This window comes from Miniopterus schreibersii, assembly GCF_964146895.1.
Source record: "Miniopterus schreibersii genome assembly, chromosome: 3".
NCBI lineage: Eukaryota > Metazoa > Chordata > Mammalia > Chiroptera > Miniopteridae > Miniopterus > Miniopterus schreibersii.
Window position 1 is genome coordinate 6,064,542 of NC_138103.1, and position 21,027 is coordinate 6,085,568.

Here is a 21,027-nt window from a genome sequence, read left to right on the forward strand (position 1 = left end):
TTAGACACAGTCTCTTTCTGGATGAAGAGAATCAGGGGTAATTAAATGAACAGCCAGGAACATAAATATTCCTTCAGGAGGTTTATTCCATGACAGAATGTGTTTGAAATCCAATCAAGAGGTTCTTTTTGATAGAAAAAAATTGAGCCTGCCTTTTATAAATCCCCCAAGGTGGTTTAGGCAACATTTAATTCCAGGCTCACATTAGGGAGAGGAAACAGTGGCTCTTTTAAGGTTCTCTTTCGAATTAAAAAAGAAAGACACCCACCAGAAAGAAAGATGTTACTTATATTCTGCTGCTCAGTGAACAAGACTGGATTTTAATGCTCTTACAATTCCACTTCTTCAGTGTGAGAATCTGGGTAGAGGCCAGAGCTTAAACCAGTTGTATATGTGTAAAAAAATAAAAAGGTCTTTTCTGGATTTGGCACCAGAGCCCCTGGGTTCAGGCCTTGGAGACAGGCCCCAGGGTCAGGTCCTTGTTTGCAAAGGAAGCCTGAGGGCCAGCTCGGTCAGATGAGCCATATCTGGTTGTCTGCTTCGCTTCTTGATGTATTCCAGAGTTTTCACCTAGGAGGAAAAAGAAGGGCCAATCTCCTTTCTGGTCCATAATTCTCTACCCTTGGAGCCAAGGCTGCAGCATGTCAGCCACACTGTGGCTTTCTGCTTTTTTCTTAGGAGAGAATAGGTGAAGTCTTTGGAGAATAAGGGATGGGAAGAAACAAGCAAAATCTTTAACTAAAACATCTTAGATTACCAATTGCCCTTAAAGTCAATTTGGATGTTAACAGGAATGACTGATCTTTTAATATGTGTAGTTTTTATTCAGCGGGGATAAACTTTCACTACTGTTATATTTTGCAGAGCAAGAAAATGACCCTGTGGGAATCTTGGGCCTGGCACCTTTCGAGAAGGGGAAGTAGGGCTATTTGATCCCCAGGCCCTGATGCTGTGCTGACGCCAGCTGTGCTCTGGCCAGTGGGCTTGTGGAGCCAGCCACAACCCCTGGGCTTTACGGATGTGGCAAGGGGCCCTCTGAGAGTCTCACCATGGTCCTGGTGTCCGCATAGCCATGTCTCTGTGCCAGGTGCCACAGGTTGACAGAGAGCTGGTTGAGCCTGTTGTTGCGCAGGTCCCCATGGGCCAAGATGCTGTTAAAGAAGGAAAGACCCAACAAGCTCTGGCGCTTCAGGGCCTGAAACAGAAGAGAGAAGTTAATGTCTGGCACTGGGGCTTGGGCCAGGCCCAGTGGTGATGCTGGCCTGGGTTCAAATACCAGCTCTATCATGATCTTCTGCAGGGCAAACCGCTTAACCTCCTGAGTCCCAGCTTCTGCATCTGTGAGAAAGGAATGAAATACCAGCTTAGGGTAAGTGGGGATTGAATGAGAGGATAAACGTAAGCCCTTCAGCTTTGGAAAAGAAGTAAAACTATTATTTGCAGATGACATGATTGTACAGAGAGAACCCTAAAGATCCCACCAAGAAACTATTAGAGCTGATAAGTGAATTCAGTAAAGAAGCAGGATATAAAATTTGTACCAAAAAGAATAAAATACCTATGAATAAATTTAACCACAGAGGTGAAGGACATGTACTCAGAAAACTATAAGACACTGAAGAAAGAAACTGAGGAAGACACATAAATGGAAGGATGCACCATGTTCATGGATGGGAAGGATTAATATGCCTCCCAAAGCAACCTATAGAGTCAGTGCAGTTCCTATCATGATACCAGTGACGTTTTTCACAGACTAGAACAAATAACCCCTAAATTTATATGAGACCCCAAAAAGACTCTGAATAGCCATAGCAGTCAAAGTTGGAGGTATCACACTACCTGATAAAAACTATACTACAAGTCCATAGGAATCAAAACAGCATGGTACTGGCATAAAAACAGACCAATGGAACAGAATAGAGAGCCCAGAACTAAACACACCTATGTGGTCAATATGACAAAGGAGGCAAGAATATACAATGGGGTAAAGACTGTTTCTTCAATAAATGGTGTTGGGAAAACGAGATACATGAAACAAAAGGAGACCGTTTTCTTATACCATATACAAGAATAAGCTCAAAGTGGATTAAAGACAAATACAGGGTGTCCCCCCAAAATATATACATTTTAACAGCTGATAGCTCAATTTTTTAAAAATGTATCTTCGTTCTTGGAAGTATTACAGATGTCCCCCTTTTTCCCCATTGACTCTCTCATCCCCACTCCTGCACCCTCCCCAAACCTTCAGCACACTATTGTCTGTGTCCATGGGTTATGTATATATGGATATAAGTTCTTTGATTAATCCTCCACACCCCCCAAGAATCGTCAGTCTGTTGCAGACTTCCATGTCTCTGGATCTATTTTGTTCATTAGATTCCACATGTAAGATCATGTGATATCTTTCACTGACTGGCTAATTTTGCTTAGCATAATACTTTCCAGGTCCTTCCATGTTGTCTCAAAGGGTACGAGATCCTTTTTTACAGCTGTGGAGTATTCCATTGTGTAAATGTACCACCTTTTTTTTATCCATTCAACTACTGATGGGCACTGGGGCTGTTTCCAGATCCTAACTATTGTAAATAACCCTGCTATGAACATAAGGGCACATATATTCTTTCTGATTGGTGTTTTGGGCTTCTTAGGATATATTCTCAGAAGTGGGATCACTGGGTCAAATGGCAGTTCCATTTTTAATTCTTTGAGGAAACTACACACTGTTTTCACCAGTCTGCATTTCCACCAGCAATGTACTATGGTTCCCTTTTCTACACATCCTGGCCAACACTTGTTTGTTGATTTATTGATGGTAGCCATTCTGGCAGGTGTGATGTGGTACCTTATTGTGGTTTTAATTTGCATCTCTGATGCTTAGTGACATTGAGCATTTTTTCATATGTCTAATGGCCATTTGTGTGTGCCCATTTTTTTTTTATTTTTATTTTTTGCCCACTTTTTAATTGGATTGTCTTCCTTTTGTTAAGTTGTATGAGTACTTTATGTATTTTGGAAATTAACCCCTTATCAGATGTATCATTGGCAAATATAGTCTTCCATACAGGGGGTTCCCTTTTCATTTTGATGTAGAAACTATTTATTTTGATGTAGTGCCACCTATTTTTTTCCTTTGTTTCTCTTGCCCTAGGTGTAGTATCAGTGAAAATTCTGCTACGAGAGATGTCTGATATTTTGTTGCCTACATTTTCTTCTAGGATTTTTATGGTTTCAAGACTTACATTTAAGTCTTTTATCCATTTTGAGTTTATTTTTCTTGTGTATGGTTAAGTTGGTGGTCTAGTTTCAGTTTTTTGCATGTACCTGTCCAATTTTCCCAACACAATTTATTTTCTGTTTTTACTTCATTATATGCTCTTGCTTCCTTTGTCAAATATTAATTGAGCATAATGGCTTGGGTCGATTTCTGGGTTCTCCGTTCTGTTCCACTGATCTATAAGCCTGTTCTTGTGCCAGTAACAGGCTGTTTTGATTGCAGTGGCTTGATATCTGGTATTGTGATCCCTCCAACTTTGTTTTTCTTTCTCAAGATTGCTGCAGCTATTCGGGGTCTTTTTTGGTTGATAGCTCAATTTTGAAAATGAAATGTATTTTAATAAACACTGCCTTTACAGTTATTCAAAGTGTGTATACATTTTTGGGGGATACCCTAAATATGACCTGAAACCACAAATCTCTGATTAGAAGGACCATAGGCAGTAAACTCTTTGACATTACTCTTAGTAACATTTTTTTAATGGATATGTCTCCTTAGGCAAGGGAAACGAGAAAAAAATAAACAGCTGGGACTACATCAAACTAAAAAAGTTTTTGCACAGCAAAGGAAACCATCAACAGAACAAAAAGACAACCTACTGAATGGGAGAAAATATTCTTCAATGATACATCCAATAACAGGTTAATATCCAAAATTTATAAAGCCCTGGCTGGTTTGGTCTGGTTAGAGTGCCAGCCCGCAGACTGAAGGGTCCCAGGTTCAATTCCACCCAAGGGCACGTGCCTCAGTTGCAGGCTCAATCCCTGACCCAGGTCAGAGTGCATGCAGGAGGCAACCAATCAATGTGTCTCTCTCACATAGATGTTTCTGTTTCTGTTTCTCTCTCTCTTCCTCTCTCTATGAAAAGCAATGGGAAAAATATCCTGAGGATAAAAAAAAAAGAAAAAACAATTTATAAAGAACTCATACAACTTAACACCAAAAAACCCCACAAACAATCCATTAAAAAAATGGGCGGAGGACGTGAATACACATTTCTCTAGAGGATACTGAGATGGCCAAGAGACAAAGATGCTCAATGTTATTACTCATCAGAGAAATGAAAACTTAAACCACAATGAGGTATCTCCTCACATCTGTAACAGTGACTATCATCAATAAATCAACAATGAAGTGGTAGTAAGGATGTGGAGAAAAGGGAACCCTTGTGCACCACTGGTGGGATTGCAAATTGGTGCAGGCACTATGGAAAACAGTATGGAGGTTCCTCAGAAAATTAAGAATACAACTACTGTATGATGCAGCAATCCCACTTCTGGGTACTAATTCAAAAAGATATATTCACTCCTATGTTCACTGCAGTGTTATTTACAATAGCCAAATACAGAAGCAACCCAAGTGCCCATCAATAAACCAGTGGATAAAGAAGAGTTGGTGCATATATAAAATGGAATATTATTTGGCCACAAAAAAGAATGAAATTTTACCACTTGTGACAATACAGATGGACCTCCAGAGTGTTATGCTGAGTGAAATAAGTCAGAAAGAAATACCATATGATTTCAATTATATGTGAAATCTAAAAAACAAATGAACAAACAAAACAGAAAAAGACTCAGATACAGAGCCCGGGGCAATGTGGTTCGCTCGGTTGGAGCATTGTTCCATACGAAAGGTGACAGGTTTGATTTCCAATTCCCCGTCAGGGCGCATACCTAGATAGAGGGTTCAATTCCCGGGAGGCAATCAACTGATGTTTCTCTCTTCCCCTTCCTCTCTTTAAATACCAATTTTAAAAATATTTGTATTAAAAAAAAAAAAAAAAGACAGATATAGAGAACCAACAGATGGGAGGGGGGGCTGGGTGAAAAAGGTGAAGGGATTAAGAAGTACATTATTGGTAGTTACAAAATAGTCACAGGCTGTAAAGTACAGCATAGGGAATATAGTCAATAATAAAATAATAACCATCCATGTATGGTGTCAGATGGGAACTACACTTACCACAAGGGTCATCACTTCGTAAGTTATATAAATGTCTAACCATTACATTGTACACCTGAAACTAATATAATACCATATGCCAATTCTAATTGGAAAAATATATAATAAAGTATTTTAGTGGAGAAAACAGCACAAGCAGCAACTTCAAACAGCTGGATGAGGTGGCTGAGTGAAGAGACCCAGGCCCCTCTGGCCCCCTAAACTGAGCCTGCCTTGGCAGGGGCCTGGGCCAGGTGACAGTCACGGAACCAGCTGAGCAGCATTACTGTCATGGAGTGGGGGACGCAGTGCAGGCCCAGGCTCACAGGCACCTTACCTGGCACAGACTCAAGAACTGAGTGGCAATGGCCTGCTCTGGGCCCTGCGTTTAAACAGATAGAACCTGGGCACAGATGAGCATTCAGCAGGTTCCAGCCCACTGTGTTCACCTTTTAAACTGGCCATTGTCCGCCACCTGGAGACCAGGAAGGCCCCATTTTCTGCTTGGATCTACAGGACCAAGCTAAAAAAAATCCTATTTCAAATCCAATGAAAGCGTCTCCCTCTGAGAGAGGCCCTTCATCTACATTGCACTGAAGTGGGAGAGACTTTTAAAAACTCAAACAAGGAAGGCAATCTCTCAACTATTTCTCTATTTCGTACCTTCTCAATAAGCATTTTACCCTAGAAATCGCAATTCCCATGTCTGAAAAATGAAGTGAGAGATGGGTGTGAGGATGAGAAGGCATGCCAGCCAATGCGCAAAGACCATAGCTACAATCCCGATAAGAACCAAATTGGGTCCCTGAGCCCCTCCTCTCCACAGAGGCTTTACATAGAAAAGAGCTGCTTTTCATGCTTTTCCTATGAGAACTGCAATTCCAGGAAGCGCTAAGGATCTGGCGTGGTTCCCAGTTTCACCACACCCAAGCAAACAAGTTCACAAAGCTTGGAGTTAAAACAGGGCTGGCTCCTTTACATGGACCCAGAGGACAATCTGGGAAGCAGGGCTGGGCCAGCACTGGGATGAGAGACTCAGGACCAGCATCAGCACTGGAGTTTCCAATGGCACAAAGCTTCGCTCCCCACAGGGTGGAGAGAAACCTGACTGACTCCTGTAGGGCACCAGGCTCCAGGGTGTCTCACTCTGAGCCCCCTGCCACACTGTCGCCTGTGAATTTCACACAACTGGTCAATGGAGTATGACATGTTCCATTCAGCTCGGTTCACTGTATTTTCCTATTAAACATGTGCATATTGACAGACATTTTAAGTGCACACCCCTGGCATTTATTTTTGTGAGTTCAAATGGTCCTCGGAAACAATCCGGCTTTGCTATTCTATTAGAATCCTGTGGCAGCCTTTGCCACCATCAGTGCCCCTCCCCAAGAGAAAGAGGCTGATGCTACATGAAAATAGTTCCAAATTTTAGGGTTCTGGGCCTTATCTTGTGAGCTTGAAGGTCCTAGGCTGTGGTCATTTACGCTGTGGCTGCCACCTCCGGTTCTATCTAGCCTGCTGCTTCAGTGAAAAGTGTGTTTCCAAACCATGTGGCAAAACTCCTTGAGTGCGAAACTCACAGCCCTGTTCTACGAGGTCCCTGGCTAGAAGCTGGGGCCAGAGCCAGGATCAGGGAATAGTGCCAAGAATTTTCCATGACAGGGAGCAGAAGGGGACCTAATTAGTGTAACAAGTGCAGGCTGAAGGCCAAGGACACTCCACTTTTCCTGTAGGTAGAAAGGGCTCTTCTGAAAACCACCTGAGCAAAGACAAAGAAAAACTAGGTCTTTAACCCTCAAGGAGAGTTTGCGAGTGTCTAAAAAAGGCCTTTCGGTTGGGGAAGAGGCTGCCTCTTCTAATACTCAGGGTTTGATAAGTCAGTTCCTGAAGAAATTGGGGTTTTAATGCTGCCACTTGCACTGACAGCCAAGTGCCCTCCATGCACTGTCTCCAGGGTCGGCGGGACACACCACATACCCTTCCCCTCTGGAGAGAGGGCGCTGAGGCACTCAGGGCCCAGGACACACTGGCTCTGTACTTTTCCTCTGCCCTCGGGACTGCTAACCTCAAGGCTGGTCCTTTGGACAGTGCCCCTGACCTTGGCAGAGGCCACCAGGGAATAAAGCCCAGAAGAAAAATCCCCTGCTCCAGTACCTGTTTGAATACTGCAGGAAAATGGGAACCCAGGCCAAATATGTATGACATACCTATGTCCACCCACAGCTCTGTAATGCTTTGGTGGGGTGGGAAAGGGGTTAAGGGGCAACACTGGTATTTTATATAGTTCTGGAAATGAGAAAGAATTAAAATCCAGTTTTGATCTTATTTCATCTTCAAAGGGTTTGACTGGGGGAGGGGGGGCAGTGTAGGAATGAGAGACTCCAGGAAGGGGCGGAGGGCTCCAGAAGGAAGGGGAGGGCTGGAAGGCCACTGAGGACTGAGCTGTCTGACATCCATCTTGAGTCGGAAAGGGAACCGGGGAGGACAGTGAGGAAAAGCAGGGCCTGCCAGGGAGCACCGAGGAACGGCCTGACAGGCGCTCAGAGCTCCAGGCGGCAGCTCGCATCAGTGAGCAAGGCCAGGATGACAGGCACCGGCGGACCACAGGAGGGACACTGAGAAACGGCAGGCACTGGCTTTGACTTCTGGGCACTACCAACCTCCTTCCACCTTGACCACACAACAGGAATCTGCCTCAACACAGTGTCTGAGCGACCAAGCAGCTCAGCCAACGCTGACACAGGGCCTCTGGGATCCATCTGTCAGCCATATGTTTGCACTGAAGCTGCAAACGTGGAAGCCACGGCCGGCATAACTAGGGAAGAGACCAGGCACAGCCGTGTCTTCACAACGGGCTGCCTTCTGAGAAATGCCGCGTTAGGGGACTGTGTCCGTGTGTGACATCAGAGCACACTGACTCGCCTGGATGAGAGCCTGCCCCTCACCTCGGCTGCGAGCCGTGCAGCATGTAAGGTACTGAACGCTGCGCACTATAACACAAGGATGAGTATTTAGGGATCTAAACATATCTGAACACAGAGAAGGTGCAGTAAGAACACAGTACACAGGATTTTTACACGATGGGTGGCGCAGCAGGTTTGGTTCACCAGCATCACCACAACCACGCGAGGGATGCACTGTGCTCCGGCGTTATGGCGGCTGTCACTGGGCAATAGGGGCCCGGGGATGCAGCGGACGGCAGGGCAGCCTGGGGAGGCACACTGCCAGCACGGGGCAGGAGCGAAGGCTCCAGGGCCTGCACGTGAACACAGTACTCAAGTGAAAGCCTCCTTTCCAGAATGAGCCGACACCCAACCACCCCAGAAACTTGTGCCTTTAGAGCGAGCGAGCAGCAGGGCACCTACCTCGTCCTTGGCCAGGGCCCTCAGATGCTCCAGGATCTGGGCCATCACTGTCTCGCACAGCTTGTTGTTTTCAGCCAGAAACTTGGAATCTCCCCCATAGAGGTTGTCGTTGGAGTCGACTGAGGAAACAAACCCGAGCAGAGACCTTACTGAGGCCATCCTGGCCAGGGAGAGGCAGCCCGGGGCAACAGATGGCGGGGAACCACAGCAGGGCAAATGGGGGTGGCCAAACCTTCCCACTGGGCTTGCAGCCTTCTGAATCAGAGAAAATACCTCCCCTTCTGGACATTTGGAGCCAGAGACCAGGGTGTGGAAGGGGACATCAGGAATTACGGTGACCATCAGAGCAGTGGCCAATGCTGAGTGCTTCCCATATACCAGGCACTGAGCTAAATACTTTCAACATGTTACTGTAAGTCCTCATGACCAGCATGTGAGAGAGGTGATATTAACATCTCCCTTTGACAGATGGGGAAACAGGCTCAGAGGTGGTCCTAGAGGATGTCCCAGGATGTCCCATTCTGAAGCCTAAGCTGTTTACTACTACACCCAGCTGCCTCCCCGTCACCCCTCAAACCCCCTCAGACCAACCCTAAAGGTCTGTATGTCTACTGGTGAACTTGAATCCCTTTAAAAATGCCTCTTGCCAAAAAGTGTCCCACTCTGCTTGGGCACCTCCTGTGACAACCACTACCTGGAGAATGATCCGCCTGAGCTGGACCCCCTCCCTTCCTCCTTCCTATCGGCTGACCGCTGGGTAAGGAAGGAGGCAGGGGGCGCAGTTTCTGTGTCAGCATATGCAGATCTGCTGCTTGGTTTAACAGCTGAGCAGTGCTCTGTGGCATGGTGGACCAGAATGTGTTTAACTGGTGCCTGCTGTGGCGCTTCAGTTTTCTTTCCTTTCTTTGTCTGGAGGTGGAGGCTGGGCAGGGCTGCTGTGAAGTTAGGATCCATAAGGAAACCACAACCCTGCCTTGCAGAGCCAGTTCTTTCCCTCCACGCTATGGGAGCTTACTCCCCCACTTCTCACAACTGGGGCACGGTCGAGCACTGCCAGTTCCAACTGAAATAAACAGGCAATGCTCTCAGGAGCCCCATTCAGCGGAGGGCCCACAGGTTGCCCGTGTACAGAAACCCTGGCAGCACCTGCAGCAGGCGCCTCATGGTCAAGAAGAGGGAAGGGGTAGTGGCAGCTCTCTGCTGCTTCTGATCTGGCAGAGGCCTAAAATTTGGGCCACTGTCCCAGGTGTGGTGACCTCTGATAAACTAGTGGCCATGCTGGTGCCTCCAGAGAGGGTGGCCGTGTACATGTGGCCACGAGCACATGGCACTAATCCACTTTATGGTGCAGGGTCAGTTTTAATAAACTGAGTTCAGTTTGGCTCCTCTGCAGAAATAGACTTTGCTATGCTCTTGAAAGTCAAGGCTGTAGGAAGCTGGAAAACAGCACACTGGGGACCCCTCTCTGCCCTACAGTAACAGCTGATGCCATTTTGATTCTTCTGGGCCCACCTTCCCACTTGCTTGCCCTATAATGCACATGCACACACATACCCATCTGTAAGCAGGGTGCACACGCACAGCCAGGAAGTAGAGAGCACAGTAAGTCTCGGTGCTCCCCAGCATCTGTCTGCAGGGATCTCTAATCCAGGTCTGAAGCATTTGTCTGCGGGCCCTTCCAGGAAATGCTGTCTGGGCTATTTGCTTTGAACAACTCCTCCAACACTAGATTGGTAGGAAAAGGCCCTGGGTGCTGACAGTCTGTCCCAGGATCTCTAAGACCACTCTGGCATCTGTTGCAGCTACCCACCATGTGAGGAGAGCAGTTGTTCTCGTATAAAGTGAAAGCCTTTTACTCAGCCTCTTACTACCTCATTTTGCAGAGCAGCAAGACTGCAGCTAGTGACGGCATTTCTCATGTCCCTGCCAAGGACGAGACTAGTTCCTGGCATAAATTCCCAGTCTTGCTCCAGCTTGGAATCTACTCTCCTTCTGATTAGCCCAACAGTGGAGAAGAGAGAAGGTCTAAGAGCACCATGGTCAATTAGCCAAGGTGCAGGCTTCCTGACCAGAGGGGCCAGAGGTATGCCTGGGACAAGCTAGCCTGGTCCCTACCCTCTCAGAGCTCACAGTCTGTTTAGGAGATGCAGGCGAGCAAACAGCAATTGAAATAGCGTGTACTGAGTGTCAGGAGGGGTGGTACAGGGGTTACAGGATCCTTAAATCTAGGCTTACGGTGGAATTCTGGAATTAGCAAGATCTGCACTGAATTTACCAGAGAAAGTGAACAAAGGGGTCAGGAGCGGGGAAACAAGTGTCTGTGTTAACACTTGGTGGTGACAGGAGGGAGGGAAGAGGGGTGACTTTGAGAATTAGGAAGAAGCTGGTCAGGCTCTATAGAGTGAGCCTGCGAGTCCAGACCTGGGAGAAATTATATCCCTACCACTGAAAACAGCCCACGATCTCTGCATCTGTTTGCTTCAAGGGTCCGGCAGGTGGTGTGAAGGAGTGAGGGCTACGCTGGCTGCACAGCGGCGTCCTGGATGGCACTCTTCCCCTGGGTGTGCTCTATCTGCACAGTCAGTACACAAACCTTCCCTTCCACATCAAACACGCGCACTCTCGCACGGAAGCACTGGAGTTCTGGCTCTAGATAATTTCAAGACATTCTATTTTTATTAATCTGGAAAGGAAGCAGCCAAGCCATCCTTCATAAATGCAAAAAATACCTGACCCCAGTTTTTCAGAAGTCCTAAGTTGTGTCGATGCTGTCTAAAAGGCTTCCTAGAGTAAGAAAGGGGTGGGGAAAGGGAACTCACCACCCCTGGAAAGCCTCCACAGCCCCAGGACTGTCTCCTACTGAGACAACTGTCAAGTCACAATGTGCATCCAAAGCAAACACAGCTGGGCCAAGAGGAAGGAAAAGAAAAGCCATCCTTTCATGTCCATCTCTAAAAGCCAAAAAACTAGACTCCTGCCTCTCAAACTCCTAGCTGTGTGGTTGAGACAGAAGGTCAACTGGAGAGGAGAGAGCTTGCTCCTCTCACAGGGCCTTTGGGTCACAGACCCACCTCCCATGTGAGTGACTAGACCTCAAGTTACTGTTCAGAGTCCTCAACATGCTCATCACAAAAGAGGAAATAAAAATGCCAACAAATATAGGAAAATGTGTTCAACCTCATTACCATCAGAGAAATACAAATTATACTCGTCAGAATATCCCAAATAACAAAGACTGGCCACACCAAGGGAATGCTCATTCCTGCCCATGGGAGTGTCAATTGGTATAACCATTCTGGAAAACTGACACAGTATCTACCAAAGCTGAGCATAAGCAAATCCTATGAGCCAGCATTTCCACCGCTAGGGATGTAGCCAACACAAATGTACACCAAGAATCACATATTCAGAAACTTTCATAGCAGCACTGCTCATAAGAGCCCAGAACTGGAACTGGAAGCATAAAAATGTTCACGCATAAGGGAATGAATGAATTCTGGGATACTCACACAATGGAACAGTATACAGCAGTGTGAAAGCATGAGCTGCAGTTCCAGCTCAGAAGACTCTCAGAGACATAAAACTGAGCAAAAGAGGCCAGACACCAAATGATGTTTGCTAAATGAGTTCACTTACATAAAAGTCAAACTGGCAAACAAATCAGTAATGCTAGAGGTCAGGAGAACAGTGTACATTTGGAGAGGAAAGTGGTGGTGCTGATCAGAAGGAAATGTGGGCACTTCTGGGGAACTGGTAATACTCAATTTCTTGATATGGGGTGGTGGTTGCCTGGGTGTGTCCACTTTGTGATCATTCACTGAGCTTTATAGTTTGTGGTATGTATGTTATGTTACACTTAATTAAAACATTTTTATTTTGTAATCAAGGAGACAGCATAATATATGCCCCATAGCTCTGAGTGTGAGTTCCATTCCCATCACTGACTGGCCCCAAGTCCCTGAAACCACGTGGCTGGGAAACCATGCTCTTCCCAGTCTCACCCTGATGGCATGTAAAATGGGAACTGAGTGCCTGTCTTCATGGCAACTCTGAGGATTAAAGGAGAAAGCGGCCCCTGGAGGCTGGTGAGGTGCCTGACACGCAGGAGGAGCTCAGGTCGGGGCAGCTGTCATCACCTGTATTAACCCATCTCCCTGAGTTACGTCTTTACCATCAGCCTCCGAGTCCCAACTAGAGGAATCCTCTGAGAGATGGCAGAAGGCCACATCCCTTACCACTGCAAATTTGTTCCCTGAAACCTCCAAATGGAGAGACAGTTGCTTAAACTCTAAAGTATACAATTACTGCCCAGAGCACTTTTAACAATAGGGCCTTTTTTTTTTTTTTTGGAAACCAAGAATTAGAACTGAGGGTCTGACAAGCAGGAGGATGCTTGGGCTCAGAGAGCAGAGGTCTGGAATTGGAACTGTCCCCATGTTATGTACAGGACATGAGGCTGCTCCCAAACTTGTAGCAGCAAGTTCAGAATGGCTGGTAGTACATGGGGGCCACCCAAGGCAATCTCCTTCCTCCCGAGCATTTGATCTAGGGGCTTGCTGAGCCTCAGCATCACTTGAAATAATGGGTAAAAATACCCAGACCAGAGGCCTGCCTGAGACCGTGGCCTGGGATGAAGCTCATGCACATGTACACTTAACCACCATTCTAGGTTTTTCTGTAGAACACCAAAGACAGCACTGACCCAAAAGTGGGATTCTCTGAATTCATCTGACTATCAAATCTTGGACCTTGGATGCTTGTTAAAGATACAGATCCTCAGGTCTCTTCCTGGGGATTCTAATTTAGAATGGGCAGGTGGGGCTCAGGAATCTGTATTCTTAAGCACTGCCCCCAGGTAATTCTTACATGGGCAAATTGAGTGAGACCTTGAACTAGAAGTTCATAATAGGCAAGACATAAGGCAGATTAAATGAAAGAAAATGAAGACATTTTACTTGACTTCCATGAAATTCAAGCAGAGTGCAGAGTGGTGGGAGGGGCCCTGGCTACCTTTGTCTACGTGGTAGAGGTAGGTCTCCTGACTCATGGCCGATAGGAGGTGCAGGACATAGGTGTAGATGCGGATTTTATCATCACTGTTGTCCTCCCAGGTATAGTCCTGGATCACGTTGAGAAGTTCTCGAACAAGAAACAGGACCCCATGTTCAGGATGATCCTAGTGGAGAATCATAGAAGGATAAACATTCCTAGATATGAGCAGGAGAAAAAAAAAAAATCAAGATGGAAACCCAGGTCCCTCCCTTTAGCAGCTGTGGAGAATTTTAAGTACCAGGTATGGCTAAACCATAAAGAGGAAACGATAAAATGCCATTCATCCCACTCATCAGCACACTGCAGTCTGTGCAGACACACTCTGAGAACTTCCCTGTTTTTGTCCCAGATACGAGAAAGCAAAGTTACCTGTCAGCTTAATGGCCTGTCTCCAAAATTACAATCCGTTTCTCACATACGGAACAGGAAAAAGTCCTGTTCCTCCAGCTACAAAAACAAGATTGCAGATCTCGGAGCAGATGAGCAACAGAACCACCTACCTCGTGTAGGGCTCCCAATGATCGCTGTCACCTCGAGGCACTGACTAAAAATAGCCTCACTAGGTAGGGCGGTCAACAACATCACCAGCTAAACTGAGGACTCTCGGGAGGAGAAAAACCCAAGAGACAGTCGCAGAGCTTATAACAACCAGTGTTTCTCAGATGCTAACCTGAATCAAAAAAGTGTCGGGAAGCAAAAAAGTTGCTGCTTCAGTTCAGTTCCAAAAAGGTATATTCGATCATGTGGCTCCCCTGCTTAGCCCTCTCCAGAGACTTCTCCCACTGAGAGTACATGTCCCGCTCCTGCCACCAACGCCTCGCCAACCCACTGGTGCGCCTTCCCCTCACTCACTCTAGCCATCCCTTTAAGACTCCTGGGACCAGCTGGATCACTCAGGGTCCTGCAAGGACACAGGGCACACTCGAAGGGTTAATGAGGATTGTTTAGTGAGGATTATTTATAAAGACATGGGCAGCATGAAGGGAACTAGGGAGGCACCCAGGGCCTGGCTATTGCAGGAAGCCGTCACCACCCTTGGGCAACACTACCGGACCGTTCAGCACCTGCAGCTGGAAGAGGCAGCCTGCGAGAGCTGTGGCCGTGGGTGCAGGAACCCAGCTATCGCCTAACCATGGCCGAGAGACTGCAAATACCACAGCCTCAGTCCTGCCGTCCGATGTGCCGCTGGTGCCTCCCCCTGGCTGAATGAGTTGGAAGGTGGAAGGAAGTCCAGGTGATGCAGTACCCCGACGGGTAAGACGAAAGGATGCTATGGGGGGGGAGGGACAGCTCACGCTCTGCCCTCAGGCCCTACCGTTCCCTCTGCCGGAATCTTTAACCGCAAGATTTTATCAAGACCGGACTGACTCCATGACAGCCTTTAGATCTCACCTTACATGTTAGCTCCTCAACTAGGCCTCCCCTGATCTTCCTCCTTTCTCTTTTTTTAAGCCTCACCTGACGATATGTTCATTAATTCCTCTTTTTATTTTAGAGAGAGGCGAAGGGGAGGGAAAGAAACATCAATGGGCTGCCTCCCGTACACGCTCTGACCAGTAATCAAACCTGCAACCTCGGTGTGTGCCCTGACCGGGAATCAAACCTGCGACCTCTTGAGGCACGGGTTGGTGCTCAACCATTGAGCCACACTGGCTGGGCAAGAGTCAGCTATTTGGAACACAGGCCTGGAGTATGAGAAGTGCTATAACCGAGGTGGGTGGGCATTAACAACCAGCAAAGTCAACGTGTGTATCCAGAGCAGTAACGCTTCCAACGGGTGCGCGTGAGGGCGGAGGGTGTGCGATGCCTTGGAAGCTATGGACACCTACAGGAACTGCTCGTGTGGCACTGGCGAGAAAGAGTACGCGTGACTTCAAAAGCGCCGCCTCAGACCGCGGTCTGCCTTCTGAGCGCAGCGTCCGCCTCAGCTGGCACCTGCCGACAGCTGCTCCTACCGGCCTATATTGTTCTGCCACGTGGATGTTCAAAAATACATTTCATTTAAGGATCCGCCTTGGAAAGAGACAACAATCTGAATGTTCCAGTAACTAAATTTCAACACAATTCGCCATAATTATTGAGGGAGACCAACACACCTTCAAAAAGTGGAAGAAGGGGGATGAAAACGGGAAGGTTTGTAGTTAAGCCATTCCCTTGAGCTTTTGCTCACAATCGAGGAGAGGAGAGATTATTTCCAACCTTCTGGATAAGAACATTTTCCATGTGACATCCATGCTTCCATGGCTATAATACTTTTTAAAGAAAATAGACTTTGATGGCTCAGTGCCAGCAACTGAAGTAAGGCAAACACAGATTTTTTAATTTTTATTTTTTAATCCTCACCAGAGGATATTTTTTCCATTGCTTTTCAGCAAGGGGGGGGCAGGGAGACGTCGATGTGAGAGAGACACATCAATTGGTGCCTCCCACTCATACCCTGACCAGGGCTGGAGATTGAGTCTGCAACTGAGGTACGTAGCCTTGGTCGGAATCGAACCCAGACCCTCAGTGAGCGGGCTGACACTCAACTACTGAGCCAAACTGGCTAGGGCTGAATTTTTATTTATTTATTTATTTATTTTTAAAGTTAAAAGAGTTCCTGGATTCAGTTGGCAGTCTGAGTGGGAAAGGTCCCCCCGGTGTCCTTGCCAAGGATGCCTCTCTGGCGTAATAAACACATGCTTACAAGGAGGCTCCCAAGGGGCCGCTGGAAGGGACTCAAACCTCCCTCTCAGCTGCACAGACGGGGCTTGGCTTCCACACTGGCAATACCCCTTTGGGTTCCTACTATGTGGGAATACTTCTATTAAATGTCCTTGGGAGAAGAGAGAATACCCTGAAACTGACGACTTCCCAGGAGAGCTTGATGAGAGGTAGAGAAGATAGACGGAGCACAGACATCCTGCCTTTGAATTCTGTCTTGGCCACTTACTGGCTGGTGACTCTGGGAGAGCCGCTTCACCTCTCTGTGCCAGTGAGGTCTGCTTCTGTGAAATGGGAGCAATAATAGGCATTTGGAGTACTTGTGAACTGCTGGCTTGCCCATTGTAAGAGGTATGTAAGTGTTGGTTAAATAAATAATAAAGATCTTTAGAAAAGAAGCCAGAAAAAAGGCTGGGGGTGGGGGAGAAAGAGCTGTAAGGGCAAGAGGGGCACTGGGGGAAATGAAAGGGCACGAGGGCAGGCTGAGAGGCTGTCGGGGACCAGCTGACCCTCTACGGAGCTGCCTGCCCCTGCGCAGCCCGCCTATCAGTCCTGCAGCTCGAGCCCTCGCGGCCCTCTAGCTGCCCCATGCACTAGTTGCCGCAGCTCTCTTCTGGTCCCGCCAATGCAGTGCCCCTTCCATCTCGAGGCCTTTACCCACGCTGTTCCCTCTGCCCAGATGCCCTCTCCTTTCCCTCTGCACTTAACTACTAGGCTTCCTTTGGATCTCAGCTCAAGTGGACATTCTCAGGGCACGGCCCTGACCCACGCCCTGCAAATTGGAGGCTGACTGTCCTTGTAGTTCACAGCACTTTATACAGTTGTGGTGAAGTATTTATTTTCTTAGTGTCTGTCTGTTGAGGAGGACAGTTTCTCTGTTCACTCCTCAATATCCAGAACAAATGTTTGCAGACAGGTGGGAGGAATGAAGCATAGCACCTGGACGTTAGACTATGCTGCAGTTGGATCTTTTCACGAGCATAAGAAAAGACATTTCCCTGCTGTGCCCTGGGTGATCAGAGCAAGGAAACGCATGGTAGTAACACTTCCATTGCCTACAAATTTCAACTGAATTGAAATTAGGCCTCTGAAGCAGTAGCACTGAACTCGTTCAATCAATTCTACTTTCCCTGTCCTACTCAATGTTGTTAAAAAACTGCATTAGTTCAATTATATAGAGAAGGCTGTTCTGCAGTCCACCAAGAAGCTAACTGCTACTAACACCATGGCAGAGCTGAGGAGGGACGGCGTCCTAGGGAATGTTTACTTCTGCATTTATAAATAGGAATTAAGTAGGCCAGGTATTTCATTTGGGCTAAAATGACTTCAATTTTGACTCAAAGATGGCTGCAGAATAGCTCAAAGCTGTGCCTACTTGCTCCCGGCCCCAAACTGGATTTACAGAGAGACCAGAAATAAACCCACACCTGTATGGTCAATTAATACTTGACAAAGGAGGAAAGAGCACACAATGGAGTAAAGACAGTCTCTTCAATAAATGGTGTTGGAAAAATATGACAGGTACATGCAGAAAAATGAAACTAGATCACCAACTTAACCACACACAAGCATAAACTCAAAATGGATAAAAGACTTAAATGTAAGTTGTGAAACCATAAAAATTCTAGAAGAAAACATAGGCAATAAAATCTCAGACATCTCTTGTACCAATATTTTTACCAATATATTTTCTAGGGCAAGGGAAACAAAGGAGAAAATAAACAAATGGGACAACCCCAAACTAAAAAGCTCTGCTCAGCAAAGAAACTATCAACAAAATGAAAAAGGGACACACTGTATGGGCGAATATATTTTCCAATGATACATCTGATAAGGGGTTAATTTCCCAAATACATAAAGAAAAGTATTATGCTAAGTGAAATAAGCCAGCTATAGAAAGACAAATACCATATGATTTTAGCTGTATGTGAAATGTAATGAACAAAGTAAACTGACCAACAAAATAGAACCAGAGGCATGGATGCATAGAACAGACTGACAGCTGTCAGAGGGTATGGAGGGCGGAGGAGGGGGGACTGGATGGAAGAAGGTGAAGAGATTAACCAAAGAGCATACATGCATAACCCCTAGGCACAGAGAGCAGTGTGGTGAGGGCCAGAGGGAAGGTGGTGGGAGACGGGTGGAGGTGGCAAAGGGGGGGAAATGGGAACATCTGTAATAATGTCAACAATAAAAATGAAGTTAAAAAAAGGAAATAATCATAATAAATAAAATGATTCAATTTCTTTCCTCAACAAATAAAATTAATCACAGGTTTTCAACCCATCCTTTAAAAAGTCTTGCGCACTGTTGTTGGGAATGCAAAACGGTGCGGCCACTGAGGCGAACAGTATGGAAGTTCCTCACAAAATTAAAACTGGAACTACCTTATGACTCAGCAATCTGAGTACTCATCCAAAATAACTGAAATCAGGATCTCACAGAGACATTTCTACTCCTATGTTCATTACTGTACTATTTACAATCACTAAGATGTGGAAATAACCTAAACGCCCACTGATAAATAAATGGATAAAAAACGTGGAATACAATGGAATTCTATTCAGCCTTAAAAAGAAGGAAACTGCTGTCACATGTGACAACATAAATGAACCTTGAAGACATTAAGCTAAGTGAAATAAGCCAATCACAGAAAGACAAAAATGGCATGATTCCACTTATATAAAGCATGTAAAATAGTTCATAGAATCAAAGAGTGGAATTGTGGTTGCCAAAGGTGAGGCTGGGAGGAGGAAATGGGGAGTTACTGATCAATGAGCTTCAAGTTTCGATTAAGCAAGGTAAGTTCTGGATCTGCAGTACATTGCACCTAGATCCAATATGTACGGTGTACTTAAAAATGTATTTGTTAAGAGAGTAAATCTCATGTTAACTGTCCTTCAATAACAATTTTTTTTTTTAATTTAAAAAGCTGTTATATGAAAGGTAACAATTTGAACCAAATAAAAGATATGGGAGTTGTCTTCAAGCTAAACCTACTCATAGCAGACGTGGCTCACATGTGGTCCATCTGGGCCTCTGAGCTCATGCAGCACTCAGCCCTGACTATTCAGGCTGCACATCCCCAGAACCCGCAAAGCCTACCAGCAGTTACAGATGCTGCATCACGGGAGGGATGCTGGGTGCTAAGGCGCAAAGACGCTGAGTAAATGAGGCCCACTGCAAACATTCCTCAGATCCTGCAGGACAGGCTCTGGAGTAGCGCAGACCTGGGTTCAAATCCCAGCTCTGCTGCTTACTGGCTGTACAACCTCGCACGAGCTGCATGGCTTCTCCAGCTCTAGGTTTCCTTAAGTGGGAAAGGTTCAACAGTTCCCACCTTGTAGGGCTTGTAGGGCTTGGGGGAGGATTCCTAGAACTGAATATTGACAAAGGGCTTTAGCGAAGCACAGAGTTAAATCTGCATATAACTCTGACTTCCCAAAAGTAATCCCTCAGTATCCACGGGGTATTGGTTCCAGGACCCCCAAGGATACAAAAATCCATTGATGCTCAAGTCCCTTATATAACAACACATACAGCTGGCTCTCTGCATCCCTGCATTTCCAACAGTGGATCAAAAATAGTCTTCAATGCACACTTGGCTGAATCTGCAGATGCAAAACTTGGGCAGAGGACCAACTGTATATTTATTGAAAAAATCCGTGGAAAAGTGTAACCTGGAAGTTCAAAACCTGGGTTGTTCAAGGGTCAACTGTAGTAAGAAGTCCCAAAGTGGAGCTATTTAGCAAACCCCAGCAAGAGCACAAGAGTTGATAGCAGAACCAGAAGACCTGTTGAGACCAGGGGGCATTTCCATGAATGCCTAAGGGGCCAGGTAGATAACAAAAATGGGCTGAGTGGGTCTGGAGGTGCCCAGGGGAACCGGAGAAAGTACACAACCCCCACTCCCCCACACACACCACCACTACCCCAAGCGGGGCAGCTGCTTCCCAGCTGTGGTCAATTGGCCAGGTCAGGGAACAGGGGTCCCACATGGCAAGATATGACTTTTTAAGAGGAACCAAAAATCTGGGTTTTTCTGTGATCTATCAATTTTTAAATATGGGTCATTCAGTCATTCATTCCAAATGTTTCCTTTATTATGTGGCCAGCAAGCTTGTGTACATGCTGGATTCCACCCCCTGGTCACCAGTCTATGACTGGACAGAGCTGGCTCACAATGGGCTTTCATGTCTATGACTGCAGTCAGCACTCAAAGCAGCCCCACCAGTGATGACATTTTAGAAAGGTGACACTGAGGCTTTGAGGAGTTACAAGATCTTCCCAAGGCCATAAGGCCTTGGAGTCACTGGGTCAAGACCAAATGCAAGTTTCTGACTCTAAGCACAAGGCTTTTCATCAGAGCTCTGAGGATTTTTAACATAAAGAAAACCTCATGCCCTGGCAGGTTTGACTCAATAGTTAGCGCATCTGCCTGCGGACTGAAGGGTCCAGAGTTTGATTCCAGACAGGGGCATGTACCTCAGTTGCAGGCTCGATACCTGACTCCAGTCGGGGTGTGTGCGGGAGGCAACCAATTGATGTGTCTCTCTCACACTGACGTTTCTCTCTCTATTTCCCCCCACCCCCTTCCACTCTCTGAAAAGCAGTCGGAAAAACTCCTTTGGGTGAGGAGAAAAACGAAGGGAGGGAGGGAGGGAGGGAGGGAGGGAGGGAGGGAGGGAG

General features: G+C 46.4%; 1 protein-coding gene across 2 annotated transcripts in view; it reads right to left on the reverse strand.

The window, feature by feature from the left end:
* Nucleotides 1-66: 66 nt before the first annotated feature.
* The window catches only part of VPS35L (VPS35 endosomal protein sorting factor like), a 116,991-nt gene continuing 96,030 nt past the window's right edge, over nucleotides 67-21,027 (reverse strand). For both annotated transcript variants that reach the window (XM_081131616.1, XM_081131615.1), the window contains 4 exons: nucleotides 13,594-13,759; nucleotides 8,584-8,702; nucleotides 1,049-1,195; nucleotides 67-570 (listed from right to left, as the gene is read on the reverse strand). In XM_081131616.1, the coding sequence (XP_080987742.1) occupies nucleotides 472-570; nucleotides 1,049-1,195; nucleotides 8,584-8,702; nucleotides 13,594-13,759 (531 nt within the window). In that variant the 3' untranslated portion in view covers nucleotides 67-471. The remainder of the gene's footprint in view (nucleotides 571-1,048; nucleotides 1,196-8,583; nucleotides 8,703-13,593; nucleotides 13,760-21,027) is intronic.